At 41.3% G+C, this 27,474-nt stretch overlaps 2 protein-coding genes across 2 annotated transcripts; both read left to right on the top strand.

Moving 5' to 3' along the window:
- The first annotated feature begins 1,892 nt into the window (after window positions 1–1,892).
- On the top strand, window positions 1,893–16,937 carry rnpep (arginyl aminopeptidase (aminopeptidase B)). Its single transcript, NM_001140543.1, is given in 11 exon segments — window positions 1,893–2,357; window positions 9,683–9,823; window positions 10,225–10,376; window positions 11,119–11,235; window positions 11,537–11,772; window positions 12,193–12,306; window positions 12,505–12,617; window positions 14,934–15,042; window positions 15,170–15,394; window positions 15,613–15,755; window positions 16,465–16,937. Coding segments are annotated over 11 exon segments (1,881 nt in total). The 5' UTR covers window positions 1,893–1,973; the 3' UTR covers window positions 16,612–16,937.
- Window positions 16,938–17,129: 192 nt separating this feature from the next.
- On the top strand, window positions 17,130–26,918 carry LOC106565421 (NADH-cytochrome b5 reductase 3). The gene is made up of 9 exons (XM_014132537.2): window positions 17,130–17,428; window positions 19,544–19,690; window positions 22,470–22,542; window positions 22,828–22,934; window positions 23,197–23,326; window positions 23,855–23,938; window positions 24,054–24,139; window positions 24,324–24,423; window positions 25,270–26,918. The coding sequence occupies exons 1-9, from the start codon at window positions 17,414–17,416 to the stop codon at window positions 25,440–25,442; spliced, it is 915 nt and encodes a 304-aa protein (XP_013988012.1). The 5' UTR covers window positions 17,130–17,413; the 3' UTR covers window positions 25,443–26,918.
- The last annotated feature ends 556 nt before the right edge of the window (window positions 26,919–27,474 follow it).

Consider the following 27,474-nt stretch of genomic DNA (forward strand, 5'->3'; position numbering starts at 1 on the left):
AATAAACTGAGCACAGAAAAGACATGCTTGTTGAAAACCAGCCACACACCTCTGATTAGGACTCTGTGTGTGTGTGTGTTCTGTTATACATCTGTGTGATGTGATCAATCAGTTTATTCCCGTTCAGAATTAAAATGATTTATTGTATTTTAACAGTAACAGTTCCAACCTAGACAGATATTTAAGTGTTTTTAATCAGGAAAAATAAGCATGAATTGCTATTTATATGGGTATTTCATTTAATTGTAATTTGTTTTTGTCTATATTGCATTTGTTTTAAGCATAAGGGCAATGAAATGTACAAATATTTACGTCTAGTTGCATGTTTTCATAAGCTTTGGTCCCAGGAAAACAGAATTTCTCATTTGGGTACTTAAGAACCCCTGGCATAAGCCAGTATGTATTACATATACAGTGCTTCAAATTGTGGCCACCAACGGAATGGGTGGAGTAAAAGGCCAGCAACACTGCGTATTATTCAAAGCCCCATGAAATGACACCATACATGTACATTTTATATACCCGACGAAGTATTTCCTACAATACTTTTACTGTGGCACCCAGATACAGACCCTACTAAATATTCCCTACTGTAAAATCGGCCAGCTCTTCTCCTTTCCAAGACCCCAAATGTATATTTTTTTTTATTGGAGTAAGGTCTTGGCAATCATAATTTTATTAGCCTATCAGCAGCCTTTTTTCCCGGGACTTAGTGTAATACCGGACCAGGCAGGGCCTCAGGCAGTCTAGTTTCCGTTCTGATGACCAACCGTTTTTTGTCTCCTGCTTATTCTCAGTGGTGTAAAGTACTTAAGTAAAAATACCTCTGATCTGGCGTACTCACTAAAGCCAAATGCTTTGTTTGTAAATGATGTCTGAGTGTTGGAGTGTGCCCCTGGCTATCCGTCAATAAAAATGAAAATAAAACAGTGCCCTCTGGTTTGCTTAATATAAGGAATTTGAAATGATTTATACTTTTACTTTTGATACTTAAGTATATTCAAAACCAAATACTTTTAGACTTACTCAAGTAGTATTTTACTCGGTGACTTTTACTTTTACTTGAGTCATTTTCTTAATGTATCTTTACTTTTACTCAAGTATGACATTTGAGTACTTTTCCACCACTGCTTATTCTACCTCCTTAGAAAAATGTGGTTTTCTTTCTGATGTTTTATTGTGCATGCAGTTAAATAACCACAATTAGTATCACAGCAAGTGGTGTTGTATGTGGATCTTCATTAAACCCTTGAACTGGAACTACTGCTCCCTAGTGTTCTGAACGGACACCCTGTGGTGGTTGCTACCGGCCTAAAATCCAGCACCTACATTTTTCATCCCTTTTTATTGGATTCTTAGAATTCATAAACAACCCATATTTTTCACCTACAATACTTTTACTGCGGAACCAAGAATAGTGTTTGCTCTATAAGCCAATATCATTTTTACATTTACATTTTAGTCATTTAGCAGATGCTCTTATCCAGAGCGACTTATAGCAGTGAATGCATACATTTCAATTAATTTCATACATTTTTTTTTCTCTCCGTACTGGCCCCCTGTGGGAATCGAACCCACAACCCTAGCGTTGCAAACACCATGCTCTACCAACTGAGCCACAGGGAGCCACATATGTATTCCGTATACAGTGATTCGCATTGGTGGCATTTATTGGACCTTGGAACATGTTTTAAAAGCCAAATGTCACTTAAATATTGTCAAATATGTCATTTATTTTCATATATAATGAATATATACAGGTTATTGACACTTTTCTACTATTATGCGGGGACTTTTATTTTGAAGATTTCCGTGACCCAGAAGTACTTTTTTGTGTGTTGATGCTGGAGAGGTGCAACTGTTGGATGCCAATCGCTGATACACCCCACCGAAGAAGAAGAAGAAGCGGTGCAGCCAATCCTTGGAGGAAGACTCACGTTTACACAGTTATTCTTGCTGTAGGCTACTAAAATATGGAAAAATCTCTCAAACTGCACTCCGATCTAGCAGAGGACGTGGCTACGTCTTCGAGCTTTCGTCAATTCAAGATAAAACACTTCCACTTGGATCTAAGCGTGGACTTTGAGAAGAGAACTTTGAGAGGAACTGAAACGCTACAGCTGAAATGCATCCAAGATTCTCAAAGCGAGCTACTGTTGGACATTCATCCCTCCCTCTCAATGCAAGAGGTGTCCTACTGCCGAAGTGAAGATGATTCGGATTCGGTGAAAGTAGAATTCATGACGCGCAATTTCACCAGTTATGGCACCACACTGGTTGTAAAATTCCCATCACCATGTAAAATTGAGGAACAGTTTCGAGTGGTGGTCAAGTTTCATGCATCCGATGGACCTGGGGTAAGAGAATGTCATTCAGCCGTCGTAACTAAAGTCACTCTACCTAGCAACAACAACACAAGCGCGTTACTTCCAGATGATTGGTTACTAAGAATGTATTTCTATTTGAACCTATACTGAAGAAAAATATAAACGCAACATGTAAAGTGTTGGTCCCATGTTTAATGAGCTGAAATACTTTTTTTTTTTTTTACATACGCACAAAAAGCTTATTTCTCATTTTGTGCACACATTTGTTTACATCCCTGTTAGTGAACATTTCTCCTTTGCCAAGATGATCCATCCACCTGACAGGTGTGGCATATCCAGAAGCTGATTAAACAGCATGATCATTATACAGGGCTGGGGACAATAAAAGGCCACTCTAAAATGTGCAGAATGCCACAGATGTGTAAAGTTTTGAGGGAGTGTACAATTGGCATGCTGACTGCAGGAATGTCCACCAGAGCTGTTGCCAGATAATTGAATGTTCATTTCTCTGAGATAAGCCGCCTCCGTCGTTTTAGAGAATTTGGCAGTTCAATTGGCCTCACAACCGCAGACCACGTGTAACCACACCAGCCCAGGACAACCACATCCAGCTTCTTCTTCACCTGTAGGATCGTCTGAGACCAGTCACCCAAACAGCTGATGAAACTGAGGAATATTTCTGTCTGTAATAAAGCCCTTTTGTGGGGTAAAATGATTTCTTATTGGCTGGGCCTGGCTCCCAATTGGGTGGGCCTATGCCCTCCCAGGCATATGGCTGTGCTCCTGCCCAGTCATGTGAAATCCATAGATTAGGGCCTAATGAATTTAATTAAATTGACTAATTTCTTTATGTGACCGACTGCCTCGATTCGGTCTTATGTAGAAAACTGTGAAATGTTTTTTTATATATTTTTTTATGTTGGATAAAAGTAGAGACTGGTATATCATACACTGCAGTTGAAGAACACTGGGAAAGTAATTCTGCTTTAAAAGTTCAGAAACTTGTAACCCCAGTTTTGAGAAAATGGTCCTGGAATGTTTTGGCACACCTACTGGAGAGCTCTTCTTTGTCTACATCCATTCAGCATCGTTCACACCCTCTTAGCCTCACCCGTCTCTTTAAGAATTCACATGTGAGGCCATGTGTTAAACAGAGTGAGTAGTTAAGTAAACAACCAAAGATTAAGACTAAAAGTGGTAAAAGTAGTAGCCTACAATAAGGAAAAATTCCAGGTAAAAATACACTATCTAGTCCATCGCCTGTATCCTAATCTGATTTTGGTGCAGGTCATGTTGTTCTTCACATTACCGCCTTATAAGTCACATCCACAGGATGCAGAAGGTGTAAACTGTACAGTAAAATGGTTACTTGCGCAGTAGAAATATAAAAAACAGTGTCCAGATACAAATATTTAATAATTATTAGATGATGTTTACCTGACACACATGAAATACAATAGATGGCCATAAGCACCGCCAGACACACCTGGCTAACTTGACGGGTCATGTAATCATCTGTCAAAGTGGAGTCTTGTTTAGCCATGTAGCTAGCTAGCTAAGCAATGAACTGGCATAATCCCAACTCATACTACTACCTATACAAACATTGTCATAGCTGTAGTATGAATCTGCAGGTAGCTAAAGCTAACGACTAGGTTCTCTGATTCAAGTAATATTACTATACAGATCATACACGTAACGTTCCATAACTAGCTAACAGTACTCTCTAACTTGCAATGAAAATGACTCTTGACAAAATTAAAAACGTATAATATCTTAAAATGTAGCTAGACTCTTACCCGTATACATGGATGAACACTTCACGGCAAACGGGAACCATTTAACTCTGTTTTGTTTGTAGCTATATCTTGTTTGGCCAGCATTGTGTCAAGTCACTCTGGTTTACACTGACTTTGGCGTGTGCAGAAAGTAGCCCATCACTTTTTCCAACTGATCTGTCGATTTAGCAGCCGTTAAATTCAGGGCATCAATGTTGTTGAGAAAAGTAGCAACCTTTGTAGTTCTCGATGGCTAACATATCTGGGACTTGTTTCAGGAAACTAGGAGTATGTCGCACATCACTACTTCACAGGAGAGGCATTTGAATATTAACAGATTTTTTATTAAAATGCGTTTTTGGGGGCAGAAATGTCTTCTGGAACATGAACTTTCATGTGCCTTAATAACAAACTTGTATTCCATCCGTGAATACGAATAAAATGGTTAAATTACGAGCCTAGTTGGTTTAGCCATGGAAAAAGACAGGACCCGCTGTTTATGACGTGAGCTGCTTAGTATGTGTTGAAGGTCCTTTCTACCGCGCCGTTTTTTAAATTATGAACTGTAACTCAGTAAAATTGTTAATTGTTGCGTTTTATATTTTTGTTCAGTATATTTAAAACCATAAAACCTTTTTTCTTTTCAAATTAGATCAACTCTGTTGGCTATACATTATATTCATAGTCTGCAACGTTGCATGGTTTTTAGTTTCACATTTCTTGGAAGTATGCACTCCATTTGGAAAGTATTCAGACCCCTTGACTTGTTCCACATTTTGTTAAATTACAACCTTATTCTAAAATGGATTATGGCATTTTTTTCCCCCCCTCAGTCTACACACAATACCACATTATGACAAAGCGAAAACAGGTTTTTTGAAATTTTTGCAAATGTATAACAAATAAACATACACTACCGTTCAAAAGTTTGGGGTCACTTAGAAATGTCTTTGTTTTTGAAAGAAAAGCACTTTTTTTGTCCATTTAAAATAACATAATTGATCATAAATACAGTGTAGACATTGTTAATGTTGTAAATGACTGTTGTAGCTGGAAACGGATGATTTTTTTAATGGAATATCTACATAGGTGTACAGAGGCCCATTATCAGCAACCATCACTCCTGTGTTCCAATGGCACGTTGTGTTAGCTAATCCAAGTTTATCATTTTAAAAGGCTGATTGATCATTAGAAAACCCTTTTGCAATGATGTTAGCACAGCTGAAAACTGTAGTTCTGATTTAAAGAAGCAATAAAACTGGCCTTCTTTAGACTAGTTGAGTATCTGGAGAATCAGCATTTGTGGGTTCGATTACAGGCTCAAAATGGCCAGAAACAAAGCACTTTCTTCTGAAACTCGTCAGTCTATTCTTGTTGTGAGAAATGAAGGCTATTCCATGTGAGAAATTGGCAGAATAGAAAGAGGAGTGGGAGGCCCCGGTGCACAACTGAGCAAGAGGACAAGTACATTAGAGTATCTAGTTTGAGAAACAGACACCTCACAAGTCCTCAACTGGCAGCTTCATTAAATAGTACCCGCAAAACACCAATCTCAATGTCAACAGTGAAGGAGGCGACTCCGGGATGCTGGCCTTCTACGCAGAGTTGCAAAGAAAAAGCCATATCTCAGACTGGCCAATAAAAAGAATGGGCGAAAGAACACAGACACCGGACAGAGGAAGATTGGAAAAAAGTGTTATGGACAGACTAGTCTAAGTTTGAGGTGTTCGGATCACAAAGGAACATTCGTGAGACGCAGAAAAAAATGAAAGATGCTGGAGGAGTGCTTGACGCCATCTGTCAGGCATGGTGGAGGCAATCTGATGGTCTGGGGTGCTTTGGTGGTGGTAAAGTGGGAGATTTGTACAGGGTAAAAGGAATCTTGAAGAAGGAAGGCTATCACTCCATTTTGCAATACCATGCCATACCCTGTGGACGGCGCTTAAGTGGAGCCAATTTCCTCCTACAACAGGACAATGACCCAAAGCACAGCTCCAAACTATGCAAGAACTATTTAGGGAAGAAGCAGTCCACTGGTATTCTGTCTATAATGGAGTGGCCAGCACAGTCACCGGATCTCAACCCTATTGAGCTGTTGTGGGAGCAGCTTGACCGTATGGTACGTAAGAAGTGCCAATCCAATTTGTGGGAGGTCCTTCAGGAAGCATGGGGTGAAATCTCTTCAGATTACCTCAACAAATTGACACCTAGAAAGCCAACGGTCTGCAGGGCTGTAATTGCTGCAAATGGAGAATTCTTTGACAAAAGCAAAGTTTGAAGGACACAATAATGATTAAAAATCCTTATTTATAACCTTGTCAACGTCTTGACTATGTTTCCGATTCATTTGGCAACTCATTTCATGTATGTTTTCATGGAAAACAATGAAATATCTAAGTGACCCCAAACTTTTGAACGGTACCTTATTTACATAAGTATTCAGAACCTTTGCAATGAGACTAGAGGTTGACCGATTAATCGGAATGGCTGATTAATTAGGGCTGATTTCAAGTTTTTATAACAATCGGTAATCGTTATTTTTGGACACCGACTTGCCGATTTAAAAAAAAAAAAGATATATAAAATGTACACCTTTATTTAACTAGGGAAGTCAGATTAAAAACACATTCTTATTTTAAATGACGGCCTAGGAACGGGGGTTAACTGCCTTGTTCAGGGGCAGAACAACAGATTTTTACCTTGTCACCTCGGGGATTCGTTTTTGCAACCTTCCGGTTACTAGTCCAACGCTCTAACCACCTGCCTTACATTGCACTCCATGAGGAGCCTGCATGGCAGGCTGACTACCTGTTACGCAAGGGCAGCAAGAAGCCAAGGTAAGTTGCTAGCTAGCATTAAACGTAGTTTTTTATAAGCTATCAATCTTAACATAATCACTAGTTAAACTAGTAATATCATCAACCATGTGTAGTTATCTAACGTGTCCTGCGTTGCATATAATCGATGCGGTGCCTGTTCATTTATCATTGAATCACAGCCTACTTCGACAAACGAGTGATGATTTAACAAGCGCATTTGCGAAAAAAGCACAGTCGTTGCACCAATGTACCTAACCATAAACATCAATGCCTTTCTTTAAAATCAATACACAAGTATATCTTTTTAAACCTGCATATTTAGTTAATATTGCCTGCTAACATGAATTTCTTATAACTAGGGATGTGACGTTGTGTCACTTCTCTTGCGTTCCGTGCAAGCAGTCAGGGTATATGCAGCAGTTTGGGCCGCCTGGCTCATTGCGAACTGTGTGAAGTCCATTTATTCCTAACAAAGGCCGTAATTAATTTGCCAGAATTGTACATAATTATGACATAACATTGAAGGTTGTGCAATGTAACAGCAATATTTAGACTTAGGGATGCCACCCGTTGGATAAAATACGGAACGGTTCCGTATTTCACTGAAATAATAAATGTTTTGTTTTCGAAATGATCGTTTCCGGATTCGACCATATTAATGACCAAAGACTCGTATTTCTGTGTGTTATTATGTTATAATTAAGTCTATGATTTGATATTTGATAGAGCAGTCTGACTGAGCGATGGTAGGCAGCAGCAGGCTCGTAAGCATTAATTCAAACAGCACCTTTGTGCGTTTGCCAGCAGCTCTTTGCAATTCTTCAAGCATTGCGCTGTTTATGCCTTCAACCCCCGAGATTAGGCTGGTGTAACCAATGTGAAATGGCTAGCTAGTTAGCAGGGTGCGCGCTAATAGCGTTTCAAACGTCACTCGCTCTGAGACTTTGGTAGTGGTTGTTCCCCTTGCTCTACATGGGTAACGCTGCTTCGAGGGTGGCTGTTGTCGATGTGTTCCTGGTTCGAGCCCAGGTAGGAGCGAGGAGAGGGACGGAAGCTATACTGTTACACTGGCAATACTAAAGTGCCTATAAGAACATCCAATAGTCAAAGGTATATGAAATACAAATCGTATAGAGAGAAATATTCCTATAATATTGAAGACTCATGTTATAAGGAACCACCAGCTTTCATATGTTCTCATGTTCTGAGCAAGGAACTTAAACGTTATCTTTCTTACATGGCACATATTGCACTTTTACTTTCTTCTCCAACACTTTGGTTTTGCATTATTTAAACCAAATTGAACATGTTTCATTATTTATTTGAGGCTAAATTGATAGTATTTATGTATTATATTAACTTCAAACAAGTGTTCACTCAGTATTGTTGTAATTGTCATTATTACAAATAAATAAATAGAAATCGGCCGTTTTTAATCGGTATCGTTTTTTTTTTGTCCCTCCAATAATCGGTATAGGCGGTGAAAAATCATAATCGGTCGGCCTCTAAATGAGACTCTAAATTGAGCTCAGGTGCATCCTGTTTCCATTGATCATCCTTGATATTTCTACAACTTGATTGGAGTCCATCTGTGGGATCTATCTCTGCAGCACTCCACCAGTCAGACCTTTATGGTAGAGTGGCCAGACGGAAGTTACTCCTCAGTAAAAGGCACATGACATCCTGCTTGGAGTTTGCCAGGAGGCACCTAAAGACTCAGACCATGAGATCTGATGAAGCAAAGATTGAACTCTTTGGCCTGAATGCCAAGCGTCACGTCTGGAGGAAACCTGACACCATCCCTACGGTGAAGCATGGTGGTGGCAGCATCATGCTGTGTGGATGTTTTTCAGCGGCAGGGACTGGGAGACTAGTCAGCATCGATGGGAAAAATGAACGGAGCAAAGTACAGAGAGATCCTTGATGAAAACCTGCTCCAGAGCGCTCAGGACCTCAGACTGGGGCGAAGGTTCACCTTCCAACAGGACAATGACCTGAAGCACACAGCCAGACAATGCAGGAGTGGCTTCAGGACAAGTCTCTGATTGTCCTTGAGTGGCCCAGTCAGAGCCCGGACTTGAACCCGATCGAACATCTCTGGAGAGACCTGAAAATAGCTGTGCAGCTACACTCCCCATCCAACCTGACACAGCTTGAGTGGATCTACAGATTTAGAATGGGAGAAACTCTCCAAATACAGGTGTACCAAGCTTGTAGCGTCAAACCCAAAAAGACTTGAGGCTGTAATCACTGCCAAAGGTGCTTCAACAAAGTACTGAGTAAAGGGTCTGAATACTTAAGTAAATGTAAGTTTATAATGAATAAATGTGCAAACATTTCTTAATCTGTTTTTGCTTTGTCTTGATGGTATATTGTGTCTAGAATGAGTATTTTTTTGTTATTTAATCTATTTTCGAATAAGGCTGTAATGTAACAAAATGTGGAAAAAGTCAAGGGGTCAGAATACTTTACGAATGCACTGTACATAAGTGCTACAAATGAGTGCCTATTCATGAAAACTGCACCACCCTCATTAAACCCAGCATACATTTGTAGATATCATGGCTGGAGCCTGCTCAGACTGCTGAAAAGAAAGAGCCTTTCCTCTATACCTCTGGCTTCCCTGTGCTGAACCGCAGCCTGTTCCCTGGCTTCCACACCCCCATGACTAAGAGCCCCTACTCAGTTGCTGTGAAGGTAAAGTGTGCCTCTACCACCACACTCAAGCCCTGGTCTCTGCCCCCCCCCGACCCACTAGGTGTGCTGGCTGGATCCAGAGCAGACAGCTGGGAAGGTCAAGCCTTACGTCTTCACCCAGGGCCAGGCCGTGCTCAACCGCTCCTTCTTCCCCTGCTTTGACACGCCGGCCGTCAAGAGCACCTACTCGGCCGCCTTGAAGGTGAGCCCCTGGACTGGACTCTGAATGAGCCAATGTCCATGGGAGGATAACCACAGACATTGCTGTCTCACAATCTTTTTCTCTTTGCAGGATAATTAAGCTTCTGTGTTTTTCCTTTTTGTCATTCACATCTTTTTTTGTCTGTTATCCTGTTTAATTTTCCTTGTCATTCAACTTCATGTGCTTTGCATGGTGTGTTGTGTTCACTCGTTTTTCAATACTTAAAGCACTCTGAATTATAGGTCTAGTATTAACACACATTGCTGAAAAAGCTCTTAACGTATGGTGGGAAACTCACCTTATCCACCATTTTGACTACTTTGTCTGTATTAGTAATGGATATTGGTACCATCATCGATCATGATGACTCTGGCCCAAGACTGCCTTGTCTGCCTCCACAGGTTCCTGATGGTTTCACAGCAGTCATGAGTGCCAGTAAGGGAGAACACAGGATGGCAGACAACACGTTCCTGTTCACCATGGAACAGCCCATCCCCTCCTACCTGGTGGCCTTGGCTGTAGGAGACTTAGTCTCTGCTGAGGTGGGGCCAAGGTGAAAGAGTCTCTACGTTGCCTTTTTGAAATATTTTTTTATTTAACTAGGCAAGTCAGTTAAGAACAAATTCTTATTTACAATGACGGCCTAGGAACAGTGGGTTAACTGCCTTGTTCAGGGGCAGAACGACAGATTTTTACCTTGTCAGCTCAGGGATTTGATTTAGCAACCTTTAGTTTACTAGTCCAACGCTCTAACCACTAGGCTACCTGCCGCCCCTGGAGGCCTTGGATTGGTCCCAGATCTGTTTGTGCTGTTGATTTGTTTGTGCTCAAGCCAAATATGACAATTCCACAAGGAATTGTCAAGAGATCAGAAATAGACTGGCACCCAGGCTAGGCCTCTACATCTTGTGACAGTTTGACAATTTGTTTTGGTCAAGTAAGGGGCGTAATTTGATAGTGTTAAGCATTCTGCTTCTAGTATAGACCTCACCTACCCTCACGGTAGGTACAAGACAATATTCCTGTCCCCTCTAAAGCATTTATTGATAACAATCTGGGCGTGTTGGTCATTGACCCGCAAAATGCATTCTTTGTGTCAGACTGAGTAGAGAGATGAGAATCAAAAAGCACGGTGAATGTTCAACTTGAATGAAGTTTGAACTTGAATGAAAACTGCACTTGCTACTTACGGGCCATATAATGCTGCTGAAGAATGTGCTTTGAAGAACATGCATGATAGTGTTTGCCTATGGGGTTTCAATGCTTGGTAGTAATTGTAATTCTGTATCTTTTAGGACCCGAGTGTGGACAGAGCCATGCCTGCTGCAGGCAGCCAAGCAGGAGTACGACGGAGTCATCGAGGAATTTCTGGTTGTGGGGGAGAAACTATTTGGACCCTACGTCTGGGGAAGGTGAAATTCCCCAATTAACAATATGGTCCAATACTTCAGTGGTCAGTCAACAACCCTGGTTCTGAAGAGCTACAGGGAATGCAGGATTTTGTTCCAGCACTGCACTAAAACACCAGACCTGACAACAGCTAATCAACACCTTGATTAGTTAAATCAGGTGTCTTAGTGCTAGGCTAGAATAAAAAAACTGCACACTAGCTCTTTCCATGACTAGGGATGGTGACCACTGACTTTGCGCTTGCAGTGTCATGACTTATTCTGCTTATAAACATACAGCTACATAATCGGTTCGTCCCCTCAGGTATGACGTGCTGTTCATGCCACCGTCATTCCCCTTCGGGGGCATGGAGAACCCCTGCCTAACTTTCGTCACCCCCTGCCTCCTGGTCGGAGACCGCTCACTGGCTGACGTCATTGTGCACGAGATCTGCCACAGCTGGTTCGGTAATCTGGTAACCAATGCCAACTGGGGTGACTTCTGGCTCAACGAGGGCTTCACCATGTATGCCCAGCGCCGGGTGTGCAGGGAGATCTACGGTAAGAGACTGTCAATAAATCAAATGGATTTTATAAAGCCCTTTCTACATCAGCATAGTACATCACTTTGCCACAGTTTGTCTACTGTAGACCAGGGCTCTCCAACCATGTTCCTGGAGAGCTACTGTCCAGTTGGTTTCACTCCAACCTTTAATCAAGTTCCCCTAATTCTAATAAGTATCTGGTTTATTAGCTGAATCAGGTTAGTTACAACTGAGGTTGGAGTGAACCTACAGGAAGGTAGCTCTCCAGAAATAGGATTGGCGAGCCCTGCTGTAGCATTGTATGATGGGCTCATCCTCAAGTCCCACAACTCTTTCCATTTGAAAGTAAACAGTTGTTGTCTACACAGCTATTTGTGCCCACCTGGCTGTCTTATCACTCTCAAAGCCCTGATGTCTGTTGTGTTGTTATTTGCAGGAGAGGCCATCACTAGTCTGGAGGCAGCGACTGGGAGGGCTTTACTCAGACAGCACATGGACAACACCGGAGAGGACCACCCTCTCAATAAACTGCGTGTGAAGATCAAACCAGGTCAGACTGCTTACATTTACCCTTGACTTCCAAGGCTAAAGCCAAGACCAATTCCATTAGTAACCCAGTGGTCTTAGTTTAATTAGTAGTTAATCCGACTGAGATTTGCCTATGGAGCTGCAGACCCAATAGAACTGATACACTTGATCATGACTGCTCAAGTTAAAGCAAAACATTTTATTTTCTCCCATCCTTCAGGTGTTGACCCTGATGACACTTACAATGAGACGCCTTATGAGAAGGGCTTCTGTTTCGTCTCTTACCTGGCCCACCTGGCTGGAGACCAGAGTCACTTTGATGCCTTCCTCAAGGTTGGTGTTGCTTCTCATTCTACAGTGCCTTCAGAAAGTATTCATACCATTGACTTATTCCACATTTTGTTGTTACAGCCTGAATTAAACATGTATTAAATGTATAATTTTAATGACAAAGTGAAAGCATGTTTTTTGAAATGTTTGAACATTTATTGAAAATTTAAATACAGAAATATCTATTCACACCGCTTTGCTCTGACAGTCCAAATTGAGCTCCGGTGCATCCAATTTCCTTTGATCATCCTTGAGATGTCACTACAACTTGAATGGAGTCCACCTGTAGACAATTAAGTTGTTTGGACATGATTTAGAAAGAAACACACCTGTCTATATAAGCAGTGGTGGAAAAGTACTCATTTGTCATACTTGAGTAAAAGTAAAGATGCATTAATAGAAAATGACTCAAGTGAAAGTCACCCAGTAAAATACTATTTGAGTAAAAGTCTAAAAGTATTTGGTTTTAAATATACTTAAGTATCAAAAGTAAATGGAATTGCTAAAATATTCTTCAGTATCAAAAGTAATTGGACCATTTTCCTGTCAAAATGTAACTAGTACTTTTGGGTGTTACGGAAAATGTATGGAGTATAATGTACATAATTCTGTTTTGGAATGTAGTGAAGTAAAAGTTGGCAAAAATATGAATAGTACAACAAAAAACGACTTAAGTAGTACTTTTAAAGTATTTTTACTTAAGTACTTTACACCACTGTATATAAGGTTTTACAGTTGAAAGTGCATGTCAGAGCAGAAACTATACCATGAATAACAAGGACCAGTCTGTAGCTCTCCGAGATGTGATGAGGCATATATCTGGGGAAGGGTATAAAACTATTTCTAGAGTGTTGAACGTTTCCAAGAGCACAGTGGTCGCCATCATTGGAAAATTTAAAAAATATGGAACTACCCAGACTCTGCTTAGAGCTGGCCGTCTGACCAAACTAAGGAACCGGGCAAGAAGGTCCTTGGTCAGGGTGGTGACCAAGAACCCAATGACCACTCTGACAGAAGTACAGAGTTCCTTGGCTGAGATAGGAGAACCTGCCAGAAGGACAACAGTCTCTACAGCACTTAACCAATCTGGGCTTTATGGGAGAGTGGCCAGATGGAAGCCACTCCTGAAAAAAAGGCACATGATAGCATGCTTGGAGTTTGCAAAAAGACACGTGAATAAATTCACGTGGGAAAATATTCTGTGGTCTGATTAATTTTTTAAAAACTACTTGGCCTGAATGCAAAGCGCTATGTCTGGTGAAAACCGGGCACAGCTAATCACCCGTCTAACACCATCCCTACTATGAAGCATAGGGGTGGTAGCATCATACTCTGGGGATGTTTTTCAGCGTCAGGGACTGGGAGACTGGTAAGGATAAAGGGAACAATAAATGGAGCCAAATACTGCCAAATCCTTGATGAGGACCTGCTTCGGAGTGCAAACGACCTTAGACTAGAGTGAAAATGTTACATTCCAACAGGAGAATGACCCCAAGGATATAGCCAAAGCAATGCTGGAATGGCTTCAGAAAAATAATGTGAAAGTCCTTGAGTGGCCAAAGCCCAGACATGAAACCCATTGAAAAACTGCTAGGCGTGAATACTTACAGTACCAGTCAAAAGTTTGGACACCTACTCATTCCAGGGTTTTCTTCTATTTTTACTATTTTCTACATTGTAGAATAATAGTGAAGACATCAAATATGTGCATATGTGGGAACTCCTTCAAGACTGCTGGAAAAGCATTCCAGGTGAAGATGGTTGAGAGAATGCCAAGAGTGTGCAAAGCTGTCATCAAGGCAAAGGGTGGCTAATTTGAATGATCTCTTTTTTGGTCTTTGCTATTATTGTACAATGTAGAAAATAGTAAAACTAAAGAATGTCATTCCAGATTATGTGTGTCAACTTTTGACTGGTTATGTATGTATGTGTAACAGTGTAGGTTCCGTCCCTCTCTTCGCCCCAACCTGGGCTCGAACCAGGGACCCTTGCACGCATCAACAACTGACACCCCACGAAGCATCGTTACCCATCGCGCCACGGCCCTTGCAACGCAAGGGGAAACCCTACTTCAAGTCTCAGAGCGAGTGACGTCACCGATTGAAACGCTATTAGCGCGCACCACCGCTAACTAACTAGCCATTTCACATCGGTTACATATGTATGTATGTATGTATGTATGTACGTACAGTACCAGTCAAAAGTTGACACATACATTCTTTAGTTTTACTATTTTCTACATTGTACAATAATACGTACGTACGTACATACATACATACATACATACATGCATACTGACATGTGGGTGTTTCTTCTCAGGCCTACGTTGACAAGTTCAAGTTCTGCAGTGTTATGGCAGAGGATGCTCTGGAGTTCTTCCTGGACTATTTCCCTGACCTGAAGAAGAAGGGAGTAGACATGATTAAGGGTAAAAGACAGTGTAGTTGCTTTTAGAGTGTTAGATTGGCCTTTGAGGCTCGTAGTTGCTTTTTAGAATGAGTATTTAAGCTTGTAACAGTAAACTGACCTCACTCTCCTTGTGGTCTCTTTGCTAGGTCTGGAATTTGATAGCTGGCTCAATGTGCCCGGTTGGCCTCCCTATCTCCCTGACCTGTCAGCTGGCAAGAGCCTGATGGAGCCTGCTGAGCAGCTGTCAGAGCTGTGGGCTGCCGAGGTCCTGGATATGGCCAGCATCAAGAAGACCAACATCCAGGCCTGGAAGACTAACCAGGCTGTCTACTTCTTGGAAAAGATCATAGAGAAGTCCCCACTGCCTAGAGGTAGGACACGATGGTAACAACACTTCTGTACTGATACCCTTAGCACAATCGTTGTTCTGAAGATGCATGTGATTCACCCCAATTCCTCAGTGTGTGGATCTCTATTCTTTATATCATTACTTTACTTTTTGTAACTTGCACCTGCAAGTCTGGATGTGCGTACACTACTTTTGAAATGAGTCACACCAATGATGTACCATCCCTCCGACTTTGATAAGGTAATATGGAGAAACTGGAAGAGCAGTACCCTCACATCGTGATGTCAAACAACGCTGAGCTACGACTGCGCTGGGCCCAGATCGTCGCCAAGAATCATCACCAGCCAGGATATCAACATGTGCGCAGCTTCCTCAGCTGCCAGGTCAGAAAAACAAATGTTTGGTCCTCAACTATCAATTATAGGGCCTCCTGAGTGGCGCAGCTGTCTAAGGCACTGCATCGCAGTACTCGAGGCGTCACTACAGACTCTGGTTCGATCCCAGGCTGTGTCACAGCCGGCCGTGACCGGGAGACCTATTAGGCGGCGCACAATTAGCCCAGTGTCGTCCGGGTTAGGGGAGGGTTTGGCCGGCCGGGATGTCCTTGTCCCATCGCGCTCTAGTGACTCCTTGTGGCAGGCTGGTCGCCTGCAAGCTGACTTGGTCACCTTGGTACGGGTACGGTGTTCCCTCTGACACATTGGTGCAGCTGGCTTCCGGTTTAAGCGAGCAGTGTGTCAAGAAGCAGTGCGGCTTGGCAGGGTCGTGTTTCGGAGGACACATGGCTCTCGACCTTCGCCCCTCCCGAGTCCGTACAGGAGTTGCAGCGATGGGACAAGACTAACTAGCAATTGGGGAGAAGAATGGGTAAAAGTACAAAATAATAATAACCATAAATTATAGTATTTGTCAGGCACATTTTTTTTAGGCTAGTTTGTTTTATTAGGGTAAATATAATATATTTATGTGTGTGATATACCATATGTGTATTTTTATAGTGTCCGTTTAAAGTTAAATGAGTGTTTTTCAGGTGTCTTAAACAATCATGTAAATAGTAGTATCTTAGCATATTAAATTGTATCTTGCTCCCAGGGGAAACAGAAGTACACACTGCCTGTGTACCGTGCACTGTGGAATGGATCAGAGGAGACCAGGGCTTTGGCCACAGAGATCTTCAGTGCCACCTCCCATCAGCTCCATGTCAACGTTCGCAACTACGTCAAGAAGATCCTTGCCTGAGCGCCATCATAGGAGCTGAACATGAGATCCAGAGTCTAGTCTCACTGACCCTGGCCTAGAGATATAATAGAGAAGTAGTAGTCTTACCCAGTACTTTCAGATGGCCTCCTTTATTTAAATGTACTGTACCAGGTTAGATTGAGATGCCAATATCATCTAGCTTGGTCAGTGATTACAAAGAAAAAGAGACCAATTTACATCTTTCACGGTTCATTTTTGGTATTTACGCAGGCCAGCCTTAAAGGCTCTGCTGTGGGTATGTCTTACTTGAAGTACTTACTAATTAAGTAGTATTGGTAAAAAAATAAAAAAATATTTTAAAAAAATTCAATGAAGGGAAAATAAGTAGGTATTACTTTGTTATATTGAGTATGTAAACCATTGATTGTGCTTTTTTTTCACCCAAACTAAGTTGTATTTTAAATGTTCCAAACAGTAAAAGTACATTCTTTTGAAGTAAATCTAGTAGTTGGTTTTCAAGATTCAATGCATCTTCTTGATTTCATTGCATATGCAATCCACAGCATACTTTATTTTACTACCTTTTATGGCAGAATATTTCATTTCACTTGAGAACAAAGCTGATGTATACTCCTTGCAGTAGTATCATAATCGTGCTGCTGTAAAATTGGGTTGGTTTTCCTCTTCTCTCCAACGGAAGTTGGACAAATTTGGTGTAACCGCTAAATACGCCCTCCCATCAACTCAATTCTTTGGGTGTGCCTTCTCTGATAAATTATAGCTAGCTAAGTACATCTTCGCTACCACAATTTAACCTTGCTCTGGGGAATTCAGAATCGCCATGAAGTACGCATTGGTAAGAATATCCTGTCGTTTAAATAAATTATTTCCAGTGTTGCTTGTCTGCGTACAGTCGCTACTTTAGCTAGTTACGGTGCCAAGCAGCGCCTGATAGCCAGTCATAAGGTTGCTTGCTACCTAACTAGTAAGTTAACTAGTCAGCTGGTTTGCGGTACTTTGTTAAACAGAGAGTGGGAACAAAGCACTGCAGCTGTCAGATAATTTATATTCCCTGAACTGGTCAAATTAAACGCACAGAATTTAAAGATTTAGCGCTGACATTGAACTGATTAAAATATAACTAACTAGTGACTCATGTTGTAAACTTGTGCAAGTGACTCATCTTGCCTAGCTGCCAGCCAAGCAACCAACTGCTGGAATATCTGTCACAGCAGCCTCTGCCGCAAGCAATGCTTTTTTAACCTTAGAGAATTCCAGATAGCATCATAGTTGTAAACATTTGTCTGACATTGGTTGTATTTAAAAAGCAACTACACTGTCCGTATACAAGCTACTGACAAATGTCATCAGGAAGACTGCTATTTTGTTCGTTCTGAGACAATGCCTGACAAAGTGCCTTTAACATTTTTTACGTATAATAGCAGAACATTTGCAGAATGAAAACAGTTTTACAGTGCCTTAAGTCTTCACACATCTTGACTAATTACACATTTTGTTGTGTTACAACCTGCATTTAAAATGGGGGGGAAATTAGATTTTTGGTCACTGGCCTACACACAATACTCCATCATGTCAAAGTGCAATTATGTTTATTTGAAATTTTTACACATTCATAAAAAAAATGAAAGTCAGTAAGTATTCAACCAATTTGTTATGACAAGCTTAAATACATTCAGGAGTAAAAATCACAAGTTGCATGGACTTGGTGTGCAATTATAGTGTTTAACATGCTTTTTGAATGACAAGATCTCTGTACCTCACATTACAAACACTGATTCAACCACAAAGACCAGGGAGGTTTTCCAATGCCTTGCAAAGAAGGGCAACTATTGGTAGATGGGTACAAATTAAATTAATAGATAATGAATATCCCTTTGAGCATGGTGAAGTTATTCATTACGCTTTGGATGGTGTATCAATACACCCAGTCACCACAAAGATACAGGCGTCCACCCCATTAAGTTTCTGGAGAGGAAGGAAACCGCTCAGGGATTTCACCATGAGGCCAATGGTGACGTTTTAAAATAGTTACGGAGTTGATTGGCTGTGATAGGAGAACTGAGGATGGGTCAGCAACATTGTAGTTACTCTACAATACTAACCTGAATGGCAGAGGGAAAATAAGGAAGCCTGTACAGAATGCATCCTGTTTGCAATAAGGCACTGAAGTAGAACTGCAAAGTAATGTGGCAAGAAATGAACTCTATGTCCTGAATACAAAGAATTATGTTTGAAGCAAATCCAACACATCACTGAGTACCACTCTTCATACTTTTAAGCATGGTGGTGGCTGCATCATGTTATGGGTATGCTTGTCATTGGCAAGGAATGGGGAATTTAAGATACAAATAAATGTAATAGATCTAAGCACAGGCAAAATCCTAGAGGAAAAACTGTTTGTCTGCTTTCCAACAGACACTGGGAGACAAATTCACTTTTCAGCAGGACAATAATCTAAAGCACAAGGCCAAATATACAATGGAGGTGCTTACCAAGACGACATAGAATGTTCCTGAGTCTAGTTACAGTTTTGACTTGAATCAGCTTGAAAATCTATGGCATGACTTGAAAATGGCTGTCGAGCAATGATTCACAACCAACTTGACAGAGTTTGGAGAAGAAATTTTAAAAAATGCAAAAAATATTGAACAATCGAGGTGTTCAAGGCTCTTAGAGACTTACCCTGAAAGACTCACAGCTTTAATCGCTGCCAAAGGGGATTCTAACATGTATTGACTCAAGGGGTTGAATACTTGTCTAATCAAGATATAGTGTTTTATTTGACATTACATAGTATGTTGTGTAGATCGTTGACAAAAAATGACAAATCCATTTTAGTCCCACTTTGTGTAACAACAAAATGTGGAAAAAGTCAACGGTTGTGAATACTTTGAAGGATTGATGATTGTTATTATTATACCACTAAACCTTCTTTCTCTCTTGTATATAGTCCACGACAGTAGCTGTGACTGCTGGGGTGGTATTGCTGTCCACTGTGGGCATAATTGTAGCCCTCTATCTAGGCAAGAAGAAGAAGCCTCCTGTCACCTTGCTTGACCCTACTCAAAAATACCAGCTAACACTCATCGATAAAGAGGTATTGTGGGCTATTGAAACAGATACTCGGTAGCAAATGAATTATACATTTTTGGCCTGTGGCTAATTCATATATGTACTTCATGGAAATCATTTTTGTCTTAACATTTTACCGAATGTTGGTAGTAGTTGTTGATGCATTGCGTTGTGACAAAACCAATGTACACTACATGACCAAAAGTATGTGGACATCTGCTCGTTGAACATCTCATTCCAAAATCATGGGCGTCAATATGGAGTTGGTCCCACCTTTTCTGCTATAACAGCCTCCACTCATCTGGGAAGGCTTTCCACTAGATGTTGGAACATTGCTGCGGGGACTTGCTTCCATTCAGCCACAAGATAACTAGTGAGGTCGGGCATTGATGTTGGGCGATTAGACCTGGCTCGCAGTTGGCTTTCCAATTCATCCCAAAAGTGTTTGATGGGGTTGAGGTCAGGGCTCTGTGCAGGCCAGTCAAGTTCTTCCACACCGACCTCGACAAAGCATTTCAGTATGGACCTAGCTTTGTGTACGGGAGCATTGTCATGCTGAACAGGAAAAGGCCTTCCCCAAACTGTTGCCACAAAGTTGGAAGCACAGAACCGTCTAGAATGTCATTGTATGCTGTAGCGTTAAGATTTCCCTTCACTGGACCTATTCCTCCTCCACCAAACTTTACAGTTGGCATTGGGGCAGGTAGCGATATCCTGGCAATCTGCCAAACCCAGATTTGTCTGTCGGATTGCCAGATGGTGAAGCGTGATGAATCAATCCAAAGAACGTGTTTCCACTGCTCCGGATTCCAATGGTGGCGAGCTTTACACCACTCCAGCCGACGCTTGGCATTGTGCATGGTGATCTTCGTGGCCATTGTTGCTCATAAACGTTTCCACTTCACAATAACAGCACTTCCAGTTGACCGGGTCAGCTGTAGCAGGGTTGAAATTTGACGAACTGACTTGTTGGTAAGGTGGCATCGTATGACGGTGCCACCTTAAAAGTCACTGAACTCTTCAGTAAGGCCATTCCACTGCAAATGTTTGTCTATGGAGATCGCATGTCTGTGTGATCAATGTTTATACACCTCTCAGCAACAGATGTGACTGAAATAGCCAAATCCACTAATTTAAAGGTGTGTCCACATACTTTTGTATATACAGTTGAAGTCAGAAGTTTACATAGACTTAGGTTGGAATCATTAAAACTCATTTTTCAACCACTCCACAAATTTCTTGTTAACAAACTATAGTTTTGGCAAGTCGGTTAGGACATCTACTTTGTGCATTTTCCAACAATTGTTTACAGACATATTTTTTCACTTATAATTCACTGTATCACAATTCCAGTAGGTCAGAAGTTTACATACACTGAGTTGACTGTGCCTTTAAACAGCTTGGAAAATTCCAGAAAATGAGGTCATGGCTTTAGAAGCTTCTGATAGGCTAATTGACATCATTTGAGTCAATTGGAGGTGTACCTGTGGATGTATTTCAAGGCCTACCTTCAAACTCAGTGCATATTTGCTTGACATCATGGGAAAATCAAAAGAAATCAGCCAAGACCTTAGAAAAAAATTGTGGACCTCCAGAAGTCTGGTTCATCCTTGGGAGCAATTTCCAAATGCCTGAAGGTACCACGTTCATCTACACAAACAATAGTACTCAAGTATAAACACCATGGGACCACGCAGCCGTCATAACGCTCAGGAAGGAGACGCGTTCTGTCTCCTAGACATGAACTTACTTTGGTTCGAAAAGTGCAAATCAATCCCAGAACAACAGCAAAGGACCTTGTGAAGATGCTGGAGGAAACGGGTACAAAAGTATTTATATCCACAGTAAAACGAGTCCTATATCGACATAACCTGAAAGGCCGCTCAGCAAGGAAGAAGCCACTGCTCCAAAACCGCCATTAAAAAAGACAGACTATGCTTTGCAACTGCACATGTGGACAAAGATTGTACTTTTTGGAGAAATGTCCTATGGTCTGATGAAACAAAAACAGAACTGTTTGGCCATAATGACCATCGTTACGTTTGGAGGAAAAGGGGACGCTTGCAAGCCGAAGAACACCGTCCCAACTGTGAAGTACGGGGGTGGCAGCATCATGATGTGGCGGTGCTTTGCTGCAGAAGTGACTGGTGCACTTCACAAAATAGATGGCATCATGAGGAAGGAAAATTATGTGGATATATTGAAGCAACATCTCAAGACGTTAGTCAGGAAGTTAAAGCTTGGTCGCAAATGGGTCTTCCAAATGGACAATGACCCCAAGCATACTTCCGAAGTTGTGGCAAAATGGCTTAAGGGCAACAAAGTCAAGGTATTGGAGTGGCCATCACAAAGCCCTGACCTCAATCCTATAGAAAATTTGTGGGCAGAAGTGTGTGCGAGCAAGGAGGCCTGCAAACCTGACTCAGTTACACCAGCACTGTCAGGAGGAATGGGCCAAAATTCACCCAACTTATTGTGGAAGGCTACCCAAAGTGTTTGACCCAAGTTAAACAATTTAAAGGCAATGCTACCAAATACTAATTGAGTGTATGTAAACTTCTGACCCACTGGGAATGTGATGCAAGAAATAACAGCTGAAATAAATAATTCTCTCTACTCTTATTCTTACATTTCACATTCTTAAAATGAAGTTGTGATCCTAACTGACCTAAGACAGCGAATTTTTACTATGATTAAATGTCAGGAATTGTGAAACTGAGTTTAAATGTATTTGGCTAAGGTGTATGTAAACTTCCGACTTCAACTGTATAGTGTATGCATGGCTCTATGGCCTCTTTTCATAGGTGATCAACCATGATACTCGCAGGTTTCGCTTTCGACTTCCCTCAACAGAACATATCCTGGGACTCCCTGTCGGTAAGTCTTCACTTGCACATTGTTCTTTCTGGGTTTTGTCAAGTGACATTTTGATCATTGATTATTATTTTGTAGAATTCAGCTCCATTAATCTAAATAGTCCTTTGTCTCACCAGCATAATAACTAGACTCGCAACGTAATACTTGATTTGCATTCCTGGAATGTTCTCTACTGTATGAGTCATTTAGCAGAACAATCAGAGGATGAAGCCACACCCAATGACCCTAACATTATTTTAAGTCAATGTTGACTTTGTTTCTAACCACCTTATTTGTTTCTTCTAGGGAATCATGTATACCTCTCTGCCCGTATTGACGGCAGCCTGGTAGTCAGACCATACACACCTGTGTCCAGCGACGACGACAAAGGATATGTTGATCTGGTTGTGAAGGTATGTATGGCTTGTCCAAGCAATCCTATATCATATTCTGAATATGAACACACTAGTACTATTAAACCTGGGTCTGTATGTATCAAGCATCTCAGAGTAGTAGTGCTGATCTCGGATCAGGTTCCCTTTGTCCATGTAATCTTATTATTTGTGATCTAAAATAAAAAAATGGATCCCTAAATCAGCACTCATATTATGAGAAGCTTGATACATACGGACCCTGATCTGCAAAGTGTATTTCATGGATAAAATTTCTCCCCAGATCTACTTCAGGAATGTGCACGTCAAGTTTCCTGATGGGGGGAAGATGTCCCAATACCTGGAGAGTTTGCAGCTGGGAGACGTGGTAGACTTCAGAGGACCAGGAGGCCTGCTAGAGTACAAAGGACATGGTACGGCCAGTCTGCTGCCTGGCACACCCTCCCTCTGACATTTACAAAAATGATGTGTCCCAAATGGTACCCTATTTCCTATATAGTGCATTACTTTTTACCAGGGCCCATAAGAATCGGGTGCCATTTGGGACACACACATAGTCTCCGATGGAATGGGTGTTTTAGCTTTGTGTGCTTAAGTGGGGTGTGGCTGGCTGAGACTGATCATGTGTGTACATACTTGTTTTCAACCTTAAGTCTACTGAATAAGTCAACAGTACTTGTGTTATGTGGAATATCCCCAAGTAATCACATTTTGCAACTTTCATGCCCCAAAGGCTCCAGAAAAGCACTGCCTAAAGAATATAATTGTACTGTATTGCCCCTGAAATGTATTCTCACAGTATTATTAGATGATAATGGACACACCCAACAACTGTCTTCCATTTTGGACAAGATAGCTCCCCAAGCACACACTGGAAACGGAAAGTGATACTTGTGTTGGCTTAGTTGTTGTCTCATCGCTTTCTCCCCTTAATTCAACAGGGCAGTTTGCAGTTCAGACAGACAAAAAGTCTACTGCTGAGATAAAAGTTGCCAGTACTGTGGGTCTGATAGCTGGAGGAACAGGTGAATCTTCCCTTTGCAACCCTGCCCTCTGAACTTAAGCACTTAAATGTTGTCTAAGCACAGGTAAATGTAGTGCTTTTAGTTCCTGGTGCTGAACTCCCTTCCCTGTCTGTAGGCATCACCCCTATGCTACAGCTGGTGCGCGCAATCATGAAGGACCCCAGTGACAGCACCACCTGCAGCCTGCTGTATGCCAACCAGGTGTGTGGCCACAGCTCACACTGGTCTCTCCTAAAAGAGACTTTTAATATCATCTCTATAAATAAAGGATAGATAAATGCTTATTACTAGCATCACTGTGGATGTAGCGCATAACTCTCAACCTAAGCAAGCCTAACACTGAACCAGACACCTTTGTTAACTGTGTGTGTGTATATGTGTTCAGACTGAGAAGGACATCCTGCTGAGGGATGAGCTGGAGGAGGTCCAAGTCAGACACCCAGACCGCTTCAAGCTGTGGTTTACAGTGGACAGGGCACCCGAGGGTATGTGGCTTATAGCTTTTTCTTGTGTTGCTCATGTGTTGGCATCCCAGATTTTAGAAGTCTAAACAAAATGTGTATTATCGTTTTGAATTAGTATTCATTGTGTATATTATGTCACAATAGCTTTTCAGATTGCTGAAAAGCTAAACCTAGCTGTCTCACTGCACAGACATGTAATGTTACCTTAGAGACTATTTGCACCAGAGAGACTCCAGTATATGCACCTTATAAATTATTTGCACTGACTACCCTACAAATCCAACCCTTACAGACACACAAGCACTCACACACACACACACTCAGAACTCATATACACACATTCAACGCTGCTGTTCTAATATATACTATTGATTCCAATAACCACTATATTACTAAATAGTATAAATACAGTCCATTTTTACTATGCATACTAACCTCTTCTACTACTTATTATGTTTGACTTGACTCTTCATTGTTATTATCGGTTAATGTACTGCATTGTTGAGGGAGCTAGCACATAAGCCTTTCACTGCACCTTTCGCTGCAAGTAGCCTAGTGGTTAGTGTTGGGCCAGTAACTGAAAGGTTGCTGGATCGAATCCCCGAGCTGACAAGGTAAAAGTCTGTCATTCTGCCCCTGAACAAGGCAGTTAACCCGCTGTTCCCCGGTAGCCCGTCATTGTAAATAAGAATTTGTTCTTAACTGACTTGCCTAGTTAAATAAAGGTTTCATTTAAAATGTACAAAAAGAACTGCTGTAGACTGTGTATGTGACAAATACATTTTATTTTATTTGAATCCTTATGCATACCGGTACTTGTTTTGCGATCCCATGAAAGATTGAATAAGATCCATTTGTGTGGCTCAGGCTGGGAGTACAGTGAGGGCTTCATCAACGCGGACATGATCCAGGAGCACCTGCCTGCCCCCAGTGACGACACCTTGGTGCTCATGTGCGGTCCGCCCCCCATGATCCAGTTTGCCTGCAACCCTAACCTGGACAAGTTGGGCTACCGGCAGAGTCAGCGCTTTGCCTACTAGTCTCCAGCCTAGGGACTCTCCTCCCAGCCACCCCCGGCCTGGGCATTCTCAATTCAACAAGTACATCAATTCAGTGCTAGACTTGAGCTGGAACTACTGCTTGAGAACCAGCAACTCTTTATAGAATATTGGGTTAAAAATATTGCAGAGTTCCGGGACCTAAATATAAACAATACCGGCACCCAAAATGAGTAACGTCTCCTATTTCAGTCCACTAAAAGCACTGCATCAGTCTACTGCCAAAAGCCCCATATGATAAGTACAGACATGGCCTCTTATATATCAGGTTGATCATTAAATGCTCACTTGCAACCAAAGTCCTACCTTTGTATTATTGGCCTCCACTAGGCTCTGCCTCCATCCCCTGCTGATAGCTACAATTGATTGGGCCCTGTGTATTTTTAGGTGAGCTGTTGAGGCTTTGATTTATTATTGATGTTCTTACCCTTGTGCGTTCTTCCTAAGAACAGGACAGAGAGAACAGAACCTAAAGATAAAGCCACATACTGAATTACGCCCAGGGGTGCAGTGCTGAATATGAGAAAGCCGCCCAGGCAATATTGCTTTAAATGCACACATGACAAATTATACACGCTTAAGTATTTCAGCTTCTGCAGAGATGCATTATACTGTATTTTGGCATCTGCTTTGAGTGTTACAAATATATACAGTGCCCTCTGTATTTACTGGGATGTTGACAATTTTGTTGTTTTGGTTCTGTACTCCAGCACTTTGAATTTGAAATGACTGAGGTTAAAGTGCAGACTGTCAGCTTTAATGTGAGTTTTGGCACTTTTTGTACATCGTCCTCTCATTCTAGGGGACCAAAAGTATTGGGACAAATTCACTTATGTGTATTAAAGTAGTCAAACGTTTAGTATTTTGTCCAATATTCATAGCAATCAATGATTAAATTAAGATTGTGACACTACACACGTGTTGGATGCATTTGCTGTTTGTTTTGGTTGTGTTTCAGATTGTTTTATGCCCACTAGAAATGAATGGTAAATAATGTATTGTGTCATTTTGGAGTCTCTTTTTTTGTAAATAAGAATGTTTCTAAACACGTCTACGTTAATGTGGATGCTACCATGATTATGGATAGTCTAGAATGAATCGTAAATAATGATGAGTAAGAAAGTTAGACCCACAGATATCATAGCCCCCCAATGCTAACCTCCCCTGTTATTGTAATAGAGAGAGGTTAGCATGTTTTGGGGGGGTAAGATATTTGTATGTCTGTAATTTTCTCACGCATCATTGTTCAAGATTCATTCAAGACTATCGGTAATCATGGTAGGTTTCCCATTAGCAAATGTGGAAGTGTTCAGTGAGATTGAGTGAGCATAATTATTAAAGGCGCTTTTTGTATGCCTGTGGCAATTGTTTTATATATTTTACTTTAAGAGTTGTATCTGCAATGCACTGCTACACTCGTTGTAAAATGTATAATGTGTTTATAAAGAGAGAAACGAACATTTCTGGCAGCATTTCAAATTGCTTCCACTCAGACATGATCCATCCTGTTCTGTTTACGCATTAGGCTGATCGATTCCTTAGATATTATCTCTGGTTGCAAAAAAAAAGTATTGAGGAGGAAAATAATCATTTGTACACCTTCAGTTTGCTGGAACAATGTAGCTCTGGTTGTGGTAGTTGAATGTTGTCGCAACGAGGAGTCATCTGCATTTGAGCAGACGATGTAGTCTGGTCCAAATGCTGGGACAGTGGGAGTTGGAAATGTTCTTCTAATTCCACTGTTGACAGGGATTAGGGATTACTGAGGATTGGTGATGCTGAATGGCAGTTTGTTTGGGTGTAGGAGTAGCTCTATATCCACATGGATGCTAGATGAGGATTTATTTTATTTTTTTAGTAAGCTTTTCTTGTGCTGCTAAATATGTGGCGTAGGCAGCTCCGGGCTGAATACAACTTTTAACATTGTAAAGTACAAGTAACATTCATGTGGGTTCGTGCAGGCACTATTATGGAGGTAATGCGATTCCACTGAATCATTAATAGCAGAAGCACG

This window comes from Salmo salar, chromosome ssa12 (assembly GCF_905237065.1).
Source record: "Salmo salar chromosome ssa12, Ssal_v3.1, whole genome shotgun sequence".
Classification (NCBI taxonomy): Eukaryota; Metazoa; Chordata; class Actinopteri; order Salmoniformes; family Salmonidae; genus Salmo; species Salmo salar.

What these genes read in the sequence shown, in the direction of transcription:
- LOC106565421 (XM_014132537.2), top strand. An exon ending in ATGTTGATCTGGTTGTGAAG is followed by an intron (nt 22,935 to 23,196) that starts GTATGTATGGCT and finishes ATTTCTCCCCAG; the next exon opens with ATCTACTTCAGGAATGTGCA. An exon ending in GCCTGCTGTATGCCAACCAG is followed by an intron (nt 24,140 to 24,323) that starts GTGTGTGGCCAC and finishes ATATGTGTTCAG; the next exon opens with ACTGAGAAGGACATCCTGCT.